Consider the following 15,458-nt stretch of genomic DNA (forward strand, 5'->3'; position numbering starts at 1 on the left):
GAAAGAGAACGTGAGTATGGCAACAGAAGAAATAAAGGGACATCATATATTTAAAGAAATATTGAGAAAACACAAGTATTGGAAGATTATAAGAATATCATCCTTTATAAAAAGGTTTATGTACAATTGTCGAAATGAAGTAAAAATAACAGGACCGCTAAAAGCTGAGGAGATGATGGAAGCGGAGTTAATGAACATTAAGTTACTACAAGAAGCTGTTGCAATAAAGTCCGATATGGAACTTAAACAGGATGAGAAACAGCTTTAGAGATGTCACGGAAAAGTCTCTGGGTATAATCCAATATTTGTACCAAAAGGATTCCAACTAACTCTAAGAATTATTGAGCATCATCACGCAAAAACGTTACACGGGAGAGTAGGAGATACCATGAGTAGCATAAGAGAAAGATTTTGGATACCGAATTTGAGAGTTGCCGTAAAAAAGGTCATTCGTGAATGCAATCTATGTAAGTGATATAGAGTGAAGCCGCTTTTACCGCCAACGAGAGCAATGTTGCCACGCTTTAGAACTGAAGATATCGAACCGTTTACGGTTACAGGTGTTGATTTTGCTGGTCCGCTAAAATATAAAATGCCACAAAAGTTGATTGAAAAATGTTATGTTGCGCTGTTTACATGCGCATGTACAAGAGCTGTCTACCTTAGACTTTGTCATGATCTATCGGCAGGAGAATTTCAGAGAATTTTAAAGGAGTTTGTTGCAAGAAAAGGACCTCCACAAATGATGATTAGTGATAATACAAAGACATTTGTGGCAACAGGGAAGTGATTGCTAACACTAACGAAAGATGAAAATCTCGCAAACTATATAGCTACCCAAGCCATAAAATGGAGGTTTAATTTGTCAAGGGCGCCGTGGTGGGGAGGTTTGTTTGAAAGATTAATTGGAATAATGAAGAAAAGTTTGTCAAAAACAATCGGTTAGGGCATCCTAAGCTTCTTTGAATTGGAAGAAGTATTGTTGGATGTGGAATGCGCTATGAACAATAGGCCACTATGTTACCAAGGTGACCAATTCAATAATCAAGTATTGACGCCAAATGTATTAATGAGGGGGAGACCTGCAATTTTGCTTGTAGAAGATATTGATTTAATAACAAGGGGATTTAATAACAAGGGTGTGTTTGTGTGAAGGCGTGTTTGAAGGTGTTAATATTTTGTAGATGCTAATGAGTGTAGGTGTTAAGGTATTTAATTGTTAATGCATAAAATGTGTGAAAATGACGCGATTGTAAGAATGTATAAAAAGAGAGTGTATTTTGTAAAATGTATTGATTCGCAGTCAAATGTAAAATATATTATCAATTTCAAAAAGTGACTCTTTAGTGTCTCAGGGAAAGTCTAAATAATTCCCCACAAATGGAAGATTTCAACTTTGGTGGTATATATACCACCAAAGTTGAAATACAATGCATCCAATAAAGTTTTACATTTTTGAGAATCAATGGTTTCGAATTCTCTTTTTCCTTTTATCATACAGCCTACACGCAAAACCACTCATTCTGAAACAGTATGCGAAACTAATCCTAAAGCTATCTCTAATCATTTTAACAATTTCTTTACTACGATTGTTTCAAAATTATCCGATGGAATTCCGAATTCTAGATTCAACTTTCAAAAGCATCTGACAAATCCTAATAGCAACTCTTTTAATGTGCAACCAATAACTGAAGAGGAAACCCTCGACTATATAAATTCCACTCTCATAGAAGATAAGAGTGTTGGACCGAAGAGCTTTCGAACAAACCTTCTTAAACTGATGTCAAAAATTCTATGCAAACCACCAAGCATCATCCTAAATAATTCATTTTGCAAAGGAATTTTTTCTTGCTGTCTTCAAGCTGGTCCAAGTTATTCCAGTCCACAAAAAAGGATCTACGGTTGATTGCACCAACTATCGTCCGATTTCTCTTCTTTTCAATTGAAGCAAAATTTTTGAAAAAGTTATGGATAATAAATTATACGACTTCCTAAACCAAAATAAGAGTTACTCATGATAATGGAAACTTTGCTTGTGGAATTTTTATTGATTTATAAAAAGCTTTTGACACCGTAGACCATGACATTCTCCTATCAAAGCTTAACTATTATGGTTTACGCAGCTTTCCCCTGCAATGGTTTAAATCATACCTTTCCAATCTTTAACAGTTTGTAACAGATGGCACCTTCTCAGACATTAAAAGAGTTTGCATTGGTATTCCTCAGGGATCCATATTAGGTCCTCTTCTCTTTATTATTTACATCAGTCATCTTAATCTTCCTATCAAACATTCAAATACGTATCAGTGTATCTTTTCTTGGAAGACCGTTCCGTACACCCTAAACAGATTTTACCCTTAGATCCAAGAATCTGTTCTTAAAGTCACTCTATCATTTTTACCTAAAAAGTTACGCTTAACTTTATTCTTTACCTCTATAACATTTTTCTTTATGTTTATGTACATTTTATTATTTCTTATTTTTGTATATTTTTAACTCTTTTAAAAGTCTGTATATATCTATGTATATGTGAATACATTATAATAATTATTTGACCTATATTTTAACTCTTTTAAAAGTCTGTTTTAAAAGTGTTATAAATATTTGTAAAGCTCTACTTTCAATGTGACTAGTTTATTTCTTATGATTTTCTCTTGTCTTTTCTTTATATTATTTAGGTCTTTGCGTTTTATTAGAGAATTACTATTTGCAATGACCTGTGTTTTTTGTAACATCCTTAACACGAAATATATATATATATATATATATATATATATATATATATATATATATATATATATATATATATATATATATATATATATATATATATATATATATATATATATATATATATATATATATATATATATATATATATATTGTGAGGGCGGGGATTTTTTTAATTTTATATTTTTATTTATTATGTGTGCTCAGAGTATTATTGAGTGATGCAAAAGTGTGGGACAGCGATAATGACAACAGCGATGTGAGTGTGAGGGTGGGGATTTTGTTTACTTTTTTTTTATTCTTATTTATTTTTATGTTAAAGATGTGATGATTAAATGGGACTGTTGTGGTTGGTTCTATGTAAGTGTAATGTTAGCGCAAATATAGAGAGTGATAAAATGTGAGGTAGGACTGTCAGTGTGTAACGCAGATGTGGTAAAAGCGCGATAGGAGCATCAGACTTTAATAACAATTTTTTTAACGCATAAAGCAATAATAAAAATATCAATAATAATATTGCCTTACTTAAAATGAAAATGAAAATAAAAATACTTTAGACTGATTTTTCTTCTCTTACTTATTTTTCTTAATAATTATTCTCAATTATTTCCCATTAATATATATATATATATTCTCTTAATATTAACTCATACAAATAACGATACATTAATACTTATAATAACGCAAATTGAAAGTTACTCAAATACATTTCCTTACCATAAATCATAAATCCTTTTCATTAAATTCTCTTTAAAAATTCAAAAAATCCTTTTCTCATAAAATCCTCTTTTAAAATTTCTTAAAACTTTTTCTTTCTCTTTTAAAATCCTTTTTTTAAAATCTTTCATAACTCTTTCTTAATACATCTTCAAAAACTCTCTTTAAAACACTTCATCAAAATCTTCCCGAAAACATCTCTCCAAAGAGAGGGCTCCAAAAATCTCCCAAAAAAAATCTAAAAAAAATCTCAAAGATTTTCTCAACCGTATATATATATATATATATATATATATATATATATATATATATATATATATATATATATATATATATATATTGAAAATATATTGAATACGTATCAAAAAAGTTACGTTCGTTCAATATAAATTATTCTGAATTACTCTTTCGTACACAAACGCCAACGCTGCTCTTCGCTGCCAACGCTATTCTTTGATCTTTATTTGAGTTAATTTTATTGTGTGGCTGTTCATTTCGTGAAAGATTTTTGGAATAAATTGTTAAAGAAACTACTCTTCACTATACTAAAAGGGAACGTTGTTCTTAAGTTTTCCAAATCTTTCATGTGGCATTTGTCAGATGCAAAAAATGGCTCATTTTTCACATCTGAAAAATTTAAAAGAAAGTTATGCCACGAATGTTTAATACAAAAATAAACGCACTATTATTTAAATTTATAAATTTAGGTTTTAAGAGAAGTTTTCTGTAAGAATCAGGCAAGGCCCAATAGTGACACTCTTCAAAATCATTAATTTTTTTATATGTTGTTGATATTCACATTAGATGCTCAATTCCAAAATTTTTACAGTAAATATTAATTGGTTCTCTAGATATTAGATGTCAAAGTTTGTCTAAATTTTTAGAAATATTGACTAAATGGTGCCGTAAGCATTTTTAAACTTAAAAAAAGTACAAACTAAATACTTTAAATTAGGAATTGCACTTGATTATTGTTTATTGGCTAGTTTAGACTTAAAAATTATAAATTAGATAAAACAAAGACTTTGGCCTGTCTAAATATCATGCATCAAAAGTACGCAAAAATTTATTTTTAGTCTTTTTGACTCTTCGTTTTCATCTAAAGTCGCGGGAATCCCATAACATTTTTTTTTTATTATAAATCTTCAACTAGTTAATTAACTTAAAGTGTAAAAAAAACTATGGGCAAGTAAAGGCTTAATCGCCAAATCCAACTCAAAAATGAAAGTTTAGTCATTTGGCGCATTTTTCGTGAACACATAATGGCTAAAGCCCTGAGTTTACAAGAAATAGTATAAGAGAAATGTGAACATTGTTTTTTTAATGATCAGATAGAAAAATAATAGTTGTGGGGTATGCGCATATTTGATAGTTATTCAAAAAAACATACATGTTGTTTTACAGTTAATTTCTTAACTTATTTTTTAAGCTTATTTGTTCATTAGTTTGTTAGCTTCTTCAAAATCATTTGTTGCTAAGAAGTAATCCCCAGCTTGATTAATTGGAGTCGGGGGACTTATTTTACATAAGATGTTTTCATCAGAATATACAATGCTATCTTTCTGGTTAGGCCATCGATAACAATTTTTTCCAAAAGATACACTTTTCATGCAGTCAACTACAATACCGTCTTCAGTTATCTGAAAATATTAAAACAAATTTTAAAAAATCTATGAATAACATACTGAAACATAATACTTCTATAATAAATAATGATTTAAATTCTAATACTGTTATCAATGCTATTAGCTTTTAACTTTTTAGTTTTTTCGTTTACCTCTGCAATAACTCCTGGATACCATTGATTTTTGTGAACAACTGCCACCCAATCATCTTTCTTCCATATAACAGAAAGTTCAGTGGCAAGTTTATGTATTTCTTCTTGATATTTCTCGGCTTCTTCATCTTCAAATTTATTGTTATCATTTTCTTCAATAGTCGGTGCAGTCAATTTTCCAATTCTTAATAGATTACTCCATCTAGAAAACAAAGATCTTATTTGTTGACTTGAAACGAACTCATCCGCGGTAAGAGATTTTTTTATCAGTGTATTAACTTCTTCTGGTGACATCTTCTTTCCTGTATTTTCTCCATTTATGAAGTTTTCATAAAGTAGTTTTTTCTGCTTTATGAAAAAACGAAACGTCTTTCTTGTTGGCCCAACCTAACTTTTTGAACTTTTGAGAGTATATATTGTTTATTGGGGTAGGTGTGATCTAAACCGATGCGGTTATACAATTTGAATGAACTTACAAATTTTCTTTCATCTTTTCAGTGTAAATCTTTTTTACTTTATCTAAAGAAGAAAATTCTTCAGATCTTTTGTGCTGCCCTATCAACATATGTCCCTCTAACTCGATAATTGTTTTAAAATATTCCATACAACCTGTCTCCTGGCAAAAATGTAGTGTATTTAAATCATATTTTCTTTTCTTATTTTTTCCCTGAGTTTTTCGCTGAAAGTTTCCTTCAGTACTTGTGAATGGAACAATCAATTCAATTGATGTTTCAACTGAAAGGTTGTTGTATAGCACTTTAACTCCTTCTCCAATTTCATAGTATCGCCACAAAGTCATGTAGTCTTCTTGGAACTCATAGGAGTGGTAGTTGCTTATATTTGGAATTTTAGGACCAGTTAAAGTAACATTCTCAATTTTTGATGCCATATCCGTATTTCACTGCTTTTGCAACATCTTCTGCTGTTACTATGTCATTGCCAGCGTCTACATAACTTCTCAATATTGTTTTAGCGGATGCACTTTCCCTATCGCATTGGTCTTTTCCACAGCAAGGCTCATTAAAGTCGTACCGTAGAAGTTTAAAATTCTTATTTTTGCAGAGCTTGTACATAGATTCGACTGAATAATTAGCATGATAACAGTTAGCATAATCTGACTTCGCAAAAATATTTACTATTTCCGGCTCATCTAGGCGAAACTGATTTAGAACTGATTCAGCAATAGAGATAACAGAGGAAACACCTTGATCGCATCGATACACAATTGTTAGGTAAACGTGTATTTTGAGAATGTCTTTTTTTTTTGTAAAAAAAACATCTATGTGCATGCTGATGCCTTTCTTTCCAAAGTAGTCCTTCTGGTCCTCTCGAAATCTCACGGGCAATACTTTTTGTGAATAGTCTTTCAACCAAAGTGCTGATTGGTCATCTAGTTGTTTATATGCATCATTCTTTGCTTTTTTTTGCTGTGCATCTCTTAGTAAGTGCTTCATATACTCTGTGATGCTGCTTATTAAAACTTTAATGTCATATAATACATCATCACCAAAGTTATTTTCATTTCCTATTTGGTTGACTTCATCTAAAACTTCAAATAATTCATTGCATTCATAGGATACAGAATCATTCAAAATGCTACATGATTGCAATTTAATGTTTTCAGGATCAGAAAGGGCAAATCTAGTTGAATGTGTTGCAATTTCATTTTCCAAATCGCTGCAATGAAGCTTATATTTAGTTTTTAAATACCTTTTTGATCTTTCGAGTTTCTCAACAGTTGATTTTTTATTGAACATAGTTGCGAACTGTTCAAGTATTGCAAATGCGTTCATCCCAGCAGCAGCCGTGTCATTTAAACCAGCGAGACATTTTCTATGAGAAGGTTTAATTGCATTTAGTATTCGCAATAAACTTGATTCGGACAGAGGTTCGTATCCAATTTCTTTGCAGCTTTCGCAATATAAAGCAATGGTATGACTGTTTTTTGCTGTTAAAATGGCACGGGCAACAGTTTCAACATCACCACTGTCATACTTTATTTTGGAAATACCATAAGAAACGTCTTGTAATAATCCACTTGAGAAGAGAAAATCTAAAAAATGCTCACATTTTGGAATTGAAAGTCTACTTCTTGTAAATAAATTTTTTTGGGGTAGTACAAACCCATTTTGCAAGGACTTCCATTTTCTGGCAAGTTCTATTTTATATGTTGTGCATGTAAATGTGTCGCATAAAAATTGCTTTGTGTATTTATTATGATCAATAAATGCCAAAATTACCAGTTGACTTGTTGCGTCACTGTTGTTATACATTTCCACGAGTTTTTCAATTTCATCCGGAATTTCTGTTTCGGTATTTTCACTACCGTCAAGCACTTTCAAAAACTCTTCCGATTGACCAGGTGCAATGCATTCTGCAAATTTATTTCTCAAGGCCTCTTCCATACGTTTATATTTCCTTCGCATTTGTTGCTTTGTGGATTCATTGATAAGCTCAAGTTTTCTTTTAAACTGGAATTTAATTGGACTGGTCCCAAGACAATCTGTAATACTTTCTCTGATTTCATTTGAAGTATTGAGCTCTTCTTGATTTTGTAAGAACTCATCTGGTAAAAAATCAATATCATATGCTGCTGATGTAGATTCAAGTTCAGTTTCTATGTTTGTTTCTTTTTTCTTTGTCTCGGAATAGTGTTCCTTTCGATGACGATCACATATTATTGAACCAATTGGAAAGTATGAACTATAACAGGAAGATATTTGAAGTGTCATAGATATTGGTGAGGGTCGCCCTATTGTTGCTTTCTTCCCTGTTTGTAGTTTGTGATCAGGGTGCATACATTTTTTTCCTTGTTTCCATCCTATTCCTAAAGTGTAGCGATGATATGCACATATTTTCTCTACATTGTTAAATTTTCTGTTTAATCGATTTTCAATCAGAGATTTTTCGTTCCAATCACAAGCTAACTCATAACTCTTTAATACCTTAAAACCAATTTTATTATTTTGTTACTATCTTTTTTATTATTAAAAATTAATTTATTAAAACCTAAATTTAGCATTTACAAGATATTGTTATAAATCCATTTAAGTAAAAGTTTTTACTAAAATTGAAAAATTACCTTTAGGGTTATAAGATGTGGTTGTATATTTTCAGTGAGTTGGCTTGTTTCAAACATTTCGTCTACATTTGGAGTAGATCGCATGTAAGGTCCACAATTATTCCATTCAAAGCAGCAACATGTTTCGTAAGAAATATTTTTTCCTGACATTTTCAAAAATGTTTTCGAAAAAAGTCAAAAATATAAACTAACTATACACGCAGAAAATATCAGTTGGGTTTACAAAGTGATTTATCAAATAAAGTAATCATACTCAAAATCATACTCAGGAAAAATATTCAGAGTAAAAATTATACTCAAAAAACATGATTTGAGCTCCTTCTGTTTCTTACATAAAACATTTATTATTCAAAATAGAAATCATCAATATGAGGTATATGTTATTTTTTAGATACTATTGCAATAACCCATAGGTATTTTTTATAAATAAGATAGGTTAAAGGTCAGTACTCATTTTTGAAAATCAAATTTTACTGTAAACCCAGGGCTTTAGCCATTATGAGGTCACAAAAAAAGCGCTAAATGACTAAACTTTCATTTTTGAGTTGGATTTTGCGACTAAGCCTTTACTTCCCCATATGTTTTTTTATATTTTAAGTTAATTAACTAGTTGAAGATTTATAACTAAAAAAAAAAATTATGGGATTCCCGCGGCTTTAGATAAAAACGAAGATTCAAAAAGACTAAAAATAAATTTTTGCGTACTTTTGATGCATGATATTTAGACAAGGAAAAACATTTTATTTACCTGTTTTGTTAACTTTTGGTCTAAAATAGCCAATAAACAATAATCAAGTGAAATTGATATTCGATAGCATATATTTTGTTCTATTTTCAAGTTTAAAAATGCACTTGACTACATTTGGTCAATATTTCTGTAAATTTACTCAAACTTTGAAATCCAATATCTAGTGAACCAATAAATATTTTTAAAAAAAATTTTGGAACTGAGCGTCCAGTATGAATAGCAACATAATATTAAAAAATTAGCAATTTTGAAGAGGGTCACTCTAAAAAAGTTGTATTTTTGCCTGGTTCTTACAGAAAGTCTCTCTTAACATCATCTGATATTCTGAGAAAACCCTAATTTTGAACTTGAACTTTGAACTTTTAAAAAACGGATTTAAACTAGAACGTGAATCATATTATGTAGCGTAACAAAAGCGAGTTCATCACGGCCGTGATTAAAAAGTCAGGGTGCTTTAAGGAAAAAATGTTAATTCAACCAAGGACGTATTAATGGATGGACGTTCAACGCATTGTTTCATTAAAAAGATATGTGTGTTACGGTATTGTTTAGATAACAATAGCGAAACAATAGGTGATAATTGCGAAACAGACTTCTGACCACATTAATGAACAATCTTTATGTCTAATAACTTTAAAGTTTTCAACTGTATTGCCTTCTCTCGTTTCAAATATTCCAATATCCTCATTTGATGTGCTTCAGAAATTTTTAAAATCAGAAAATTTACTTCTGATTAGAAAAAAAGATTGTGGAAGTCATTATTACTTTTACAGATGTTTATGCATGAAATGTTGGAGAACATAATATTGACAGATTGATAGTTGATCTGGAAGAGATTTGTTATTATTTATGAACAATGGCACTTTACGATTTAAAATAATTAGTCTCCACATGCCATTTGACTGGCTATAACTATTGATTTTAACTATTACAAAATAATTTTTGTTATCTTCATTGTAACAGTCAAAACCATGTTTTGATGCAAATGCTTTTAACTGTTGATGAATACTGTGAGGGCGGCGTTTTTTTTTATATATATTCTTCTGTTTATTTTTTCTTTAATTAAAGGGGAAGGGGAAGGTTTGGGTTAAGGTTATGTTTGGATTAGGGAGGTTGGGAACGAGGTTAGTGGTCTGGGAAGTACTTGGTTAGGAAAGGGCTAGGTTTAGGGATAGTTTGGTTAGGAATGGGCAAGGTTTAATCTAAAAGGGCTAAACTTATAATCGCCGTCCTCAGTATATTCTATAATATAATAAAACTCAACAAATGTTCTATTAATGTGTAATGGTAGCACTCTTACTCTTATAACTTTTATATAATACAAATAATATTCTCTTACGCTTCTTGCAGTGTTCAATACTTTTTATTTCAATTACTCCTCTTTCTTTTATATCTTCTTTTACTACAAATATCTCTTCTTTAATTAAATCTTCTGGTTATTCTCCAACAATCAATATTAAAATCTTCTTTTCTTCTTTTATTCAACTGCTTATTAAACTGTTTATTCATCAAAATACTCTTCTTACCACAAAATTCTTTTTCTTCTTTAAAATCCTCTTTAAATCTCTTATAACTCTTTTCTCATAAAAATCTTCTTTTAAATCTCTTCTTCAAAAACTCTTTCTCTTAAAATTCTCAATTAAATCTCTTCTTCAAAAACTCTTTCTCTTCTTATCTCTTCCTCCACTTAACTCCAGTTAACTCTAGTTAACTCCTTTTTTGACTGACCCCTTCTTTCTTTTTTTTTTGAGCTTTTATAGTTTTTGCTTGTTTTCCTGTTGCGATATCTTTTCATTTATTTATATGGCAGGTTTATGAGTCTTCGTGTTTACGTCTTTTCTCAGTTGTTGTTTTTGACTTAATTCTTTTTGCTTTATCATTTATTTATGTGAATAGTGGACGAGTCATCTTGTATGTGTCTTTTCCGATCGTTGTTTTTAGCTTTTCTTATTATCGCTTTATCATTTACGCGTCTTCGTATTTACGTTTTTCCACAGTTGTATTTAACTTTTCTTCTAACGCTTTATCACTTATTTATATGAAGAGTTGGTGAATCATCTTGTGTATGTTTTTCTATCGATCGTCGTTTTTATTTTAGTTTTCCCTCCTCACAATACTTATTGCATGTACTTTTTTATTTCTTCCAACTCTTGTGAGTGTGTTATATACATAACAGGTTTCTGTGTGTTCAGAAAAAGTGAAGAATTTATCACTCTTAGCTTCAAGGCCTTTTTTTGATTTTAAATCTAACCTGCATAAGACCATATAAAATGATTTGCATAAATATTTAGGATGAACTTTTTGATAGTCTGAGGTTATATCCAGCTTGTAAAAACTAAGAGTTGCTTGTTTAAAGATAACAACAGGTTTTAACTGATAGTGACTATCCTGTTTTATTATGCAGCCACACATTCTGCATAAATGTTTTAAATATTCCTCATGAAGACTCATTTATCCAGTAATGAGATAATAGATAGGAATATAAAATTACTTCTTTTGATATATCTAGAAAAGGTTAAAAATAGGGCTGTACATCACTTGTAGTAGGCTCAAGAATATGCAGCGAAAGGTATGGTCTTACCATCTTTATTATCATATGTTGTTACTATTAGTAACAACAATAATAATAAAAATGATAAGATCATTATAAGTTAAAGTAGCTTTACATGACTGACTGTTTAAAAAAGATTTATCAAAAATGCTCATTAAAAATACATACTTAATATTTCTTTCCAACTTCTGAAATCAATAGTTTTTTATGAACTTCAACCCTTTCATGCTCCAATTATTTTCCCATAACTAACATAACCCATAAAAAATTATCTACAAAATGACAGTGGTACTATTCTCCTTTATAAAATAATATTGCTTTCAATCGGTTAGAATGCACTATTTGCATTAGGGAAGCTTAGTTTATTTTGTTGTTATAAAACAACCCAGCGCATGAAAGGGTTAAGATGCTTTTAGTTATAATACATTTAGACAAAATACGATTTAGGTATCGAAAGTAAGAAATTTTTTAACTAGGACGAAAAAAAAAAAAAAATCACAAATTCAAGAGAAAAAAAAAAGCGAGGCAAATTATTACTACTACAATTATATTACTACATCAAACCGTTTTTTAAATTAATTTTCTTTATTGATCGTTCACGAAAAAAAAAATCACAAATTCAAGAAAAAAAAAAAAGCGAGGCAAAAAAGTTCGACATTTCCGACAAAAATAAGAAATACTTTCTGATTTGAACCTTAAAGTGGGAAGCATAATCTGAGAGTGGGGTGAAAAGAACACTAAAAATATCTTTTTCGACCTTTAAAGTATATCATAGCAGCTTCAATTTAACAAGGAAAATTTGTTTCATTTTACTCTATCCATTCTAGTAAACCATACATAGCCTTTTTGCAAAAGCCTAATTTTAGACGTCAAAGTTTAAACACAGTTAATTTTTTTATTAAGCAAAGTTCATAGCTCAAATCAACCTTTTAAAGATTTGTGAACTATTCTTGGTTAATTTTTTCGTCTTTTATAACCATAAACTTCAGTAAATGCATAATTATAATGGATTTACTGATGGAGGTTTTTTGACGGAAATTTGACGGGTAAAAGTCGGAATATCTGTATCATGAATAGTGAACGGAAACTTTCGGCTTCGGCCGAAGCCGAAACCGAAATTTCTGCTTCAACAATTTTTTACTTTTCCTGTTTCGGCCGAAATTTCGGTTCAAACCACAACCGAAATGAACCGAAACTTTTATAAGATTTTTTTTAAAGTCTAGATAACTTTCTTTTAATTTAGAGTGGGATTATGACGATTTCCTAATTTTAATCGTTTGTTAGTAAATCAATTTTTAATTATAACAATTGTAGAAATTTTAATTGAAGTCACGTTACATAATTGATTCAAGTTACTATTCTCAAATCATTCTTTAAATAAGTTAACATTTAAGTTAAGTAACCAAAATCAATAATTTAATCAAAGTTTCTCAGTGCTAAATTTTACAATGGAAAATAATCGAAAGAAAAGCTATTTGTGGAATCATTTTACCGTAACAGCCAGTGATTCCAAATTCGCAACTTGCAATATCTGCAATTTGAAAATATCTCGTGGATCCCACAATCCAAAACTTCAATCACTTAGCAGACTTTCATCACATTTAAGAAGTCGGCACCCACAGCTTACTCTAAAAAATCTCCAAACTGAAAAAGCAATACTCACAACTACCGACAATCCTGAAAATATACCAACTTCAGATCAGCTTGAGCCTCTTACAATTAAAAAAAGAACAATACCTTTATTTGACATCAGATCAAAACGCCAGAGGACTGAAATGTTGCAATTTACAATGCCTGGCTGGGTTGACAATATCTCAAAAACTGATTCAAATTCCGAAGAAGGTCTTAAGTTTCATAGATCTATATTTGAAATGATTATCCTCGACTTACAGCCTAGGTCAATTGTGAATAATCCGGGATTTTTACGCCATCATGCAGTTTTTAAACTACACTTTGACATTGGAAGTGAGAAATACTACTGAAGCATGCTCAATCCAGCCTATGAAAAGATTAAGTTTGCAACGAAAGTTATGCTCAACGAAAAAAAATGCTGAAACTATCGCCATCTCTCTGGACGCTTGGTCATCCTTTCATTATGAGTACTTGGGCATGATGGCACACTTCATTTCAGACAAATGGGAGCGGATCAAATTCTGCCTGTCATGTTCCAAGTTTGATGAAAAACATACTGCTTCAAACATTTTTCAAAGACTTGAGAATGTTGTGAAAGAGTGGGAGCTAAAGGACAAGATCACAGTCTGCTTAAGAGACAATGCTGCAAATATAAAAGCAGCTTTCAAAGAACCACAGTGTGTTTACAAGTCTGCTGGGTGTCTAAATCATTCACTTCAACTAGTGATTAAAAAAGAACTTTTTTCACTTCAGAGTGCTGTAAACTTGATAGAAAAATGTCGAAAGCTTTGCACTCATGCTTCTTTTTCAAATTCCTTCTTTGCTGAGCTTTACAAACAACAAGAGGTTCAAATGAACAATTTTGACAGGCTCGGACTCAAAAATGATGTCCCAACACGCTGGAATTCAACTTATTACATGCTTGAAAGAATTCTGTACTTGAAATCAGCAATTGCTACCACGCTGCTAATCCGTCCTTCCAGCGGCATTGAGTTCACTGTACAGGATTGGAGCCTGTGTAAAAAGCTGGTACACATCTTAGCGATTTTCGAAGAAGCCACCAAATTGCTCTCTGGAAAGGATGCTTGCATCAGTGCATGTATTCCAATTGTGACAACTATCCTGAAGTCATTCGAAGTTATCTCTGATGACGAAGAAGTGATTGGCATGAAAAATGCTTTAAAGAAAGCAATGGAGGCACGTTTTTTTGACTTAGAAACCATTGATCATTTTGCAATAGCAACACTTCTAGATCCCAGATTCAAGCACCACTTCTTTAGATCCCAAGAAGCCTTTCAAGCTGCAAAAAAACAAGTTCTTTTGGAAATAGACAGTTCCATTTTGAGCCAAAATGAAACTACTCCTGTGATGAAAACTAAGTCTATTGAGAACACTGAGTTTTCTTCAATGATGCAAAATATAATTGCACAGTCACAAAATACAAGGTCTAAAAATCCAACTTCCAAATTAGCAAAAGAAGTTTTAAACGAGTACTTAGAAAGCCCAACATCTTCATGCTGTTTAGAGTTTTGGAGAGAGTATGAAGAAAAAACAACATTAAAAGCAAAGTTTGGTTTGGCAAAAATGGCAAAGAGATTCCTTACACCTCCACCAACATCTACCGAAGTTGAAAGGTTGTTTTCAACTGCTGGAGACATTCTTTCAAATGAAAGAAACAGACTTTTGCCAGAAAACATGGAAAAAATTTTATTCTGTAGAGAAAATATCTCAATTGTTAACTTTAATTATTAAGATGTCTTGACATATTCTACTTTTTTTTTTGACATATTATAGTTTTTATCAAATTATGTTACAAGGTGATTGCTTAGATATACGTAAAATAGTTTTTTTTGCTTTAACTCGGTGATCATAAAAGGTTCAGGGATTTTTAATATTTTTTTTCAAATTTCGGCTGTTTCGGGTTCGGCTTCGGCCGAAATTTCAATTTCGGCTTCGGCTACGGCTTTACTGAACCGAAATTTCGGTACTTTTGGTTTCGGCTCAAATTTCGGTTTCGGTCGATCACTAATCATGAATTTAGAAAATTGACGGTAACACGCATAGCTTTTGGCTAATTGGCGGCACCTTTGATCTATAACAATGCGTTGAACGTCCATCTATTAATACGCCCTTGTTCAACCAAGTTTGAATAATTACACTGTTGACGACAATAAAATCTCGGTTAAAATGTAAAATCCGAAAGGAAAATCCAGAAGAGAAA

At 31.0% G+C, this 15,458-nt stretch overlaps 3 protein-coding genes across 3 annotated transcripts; 1 reads left to right on the forward strand and 2 right to left on the reverse strand.

Moving 5' to 3' along the window:
• Positions 1–4,877: 4,877 nt before the first annotated feature.
• LOC149880336 (uncharacterized) lies at positions 4,878–5,518 on the reverse strand. Its single transcript, XM_090070029.1, has 2 exons — positions 5,225–5,518; positions 4,878–5,087 (listed from the first exon to the last, which is right to left on the reverse strand). The coding sequence occupies exons 1-2, from the start codon at positions 5,516–5,518 to the stop codon at positions 4,878–4,880; spliced, it is 504 nt and encodes a 167-aa protein (XP_089926155.1).
• A 325-nt stretch (positions 5,519–5,843) lies between these two features.
• On the reverse strand, positions 5,844–8,543 carry LOC149880337 (uncharacterized). Its single transcript, XM_090070765.1, has 2 exons — positions 8,307–8,543; positions 5,844–8,169 (listed from the first exon to the last, which is right to left on the reverse strand). The coding sequence occupies exons 1-2, from the start codon at positions 8,454–8,456 to the stop codon at positions 6,097–6,099; spliced, it is 2,223 nt and encodes a 740-aa protein (XP_089926891.1). The 5' UTR covers positions 8,457–8,543; the 3' UTR covers positions 5,844–6,096.
• A 5,174-nt stretch (positions 8,544–13,717) lies between these two features.
• On the forward strand, positions 13,718–14,989 carry LOC149880338 (zinc finger BED domain-containing protein 4-like). The gene has a single exon (XM_090070030.1). It carries the CDS (start codon positions 13,718–13,720, stop codon positions 14,987–14,989), a length of 1,272 nt encoding a protein of 423 aa, XP_089926156.1.
• Positions 14,990–15,458: the final 469 nt, after the last annotated feature.

Source organism: Hydra viridissima, unplaced genomic scaffold (genome assembly GCF_058129835.1).
Source record: "Hydra viridissima isolate aposymbiotic clone 2 unplaced genomic scaffold, HvirCarnegie_v1 scaffold_13, whole genome shotgun sequence".
Lineage (NCBI taxonomy): Eukaryota > Metazoa > Cnidaria > Hydrozoa > Anthoathecata > Hydridae > Hydra > Hydra viridissima.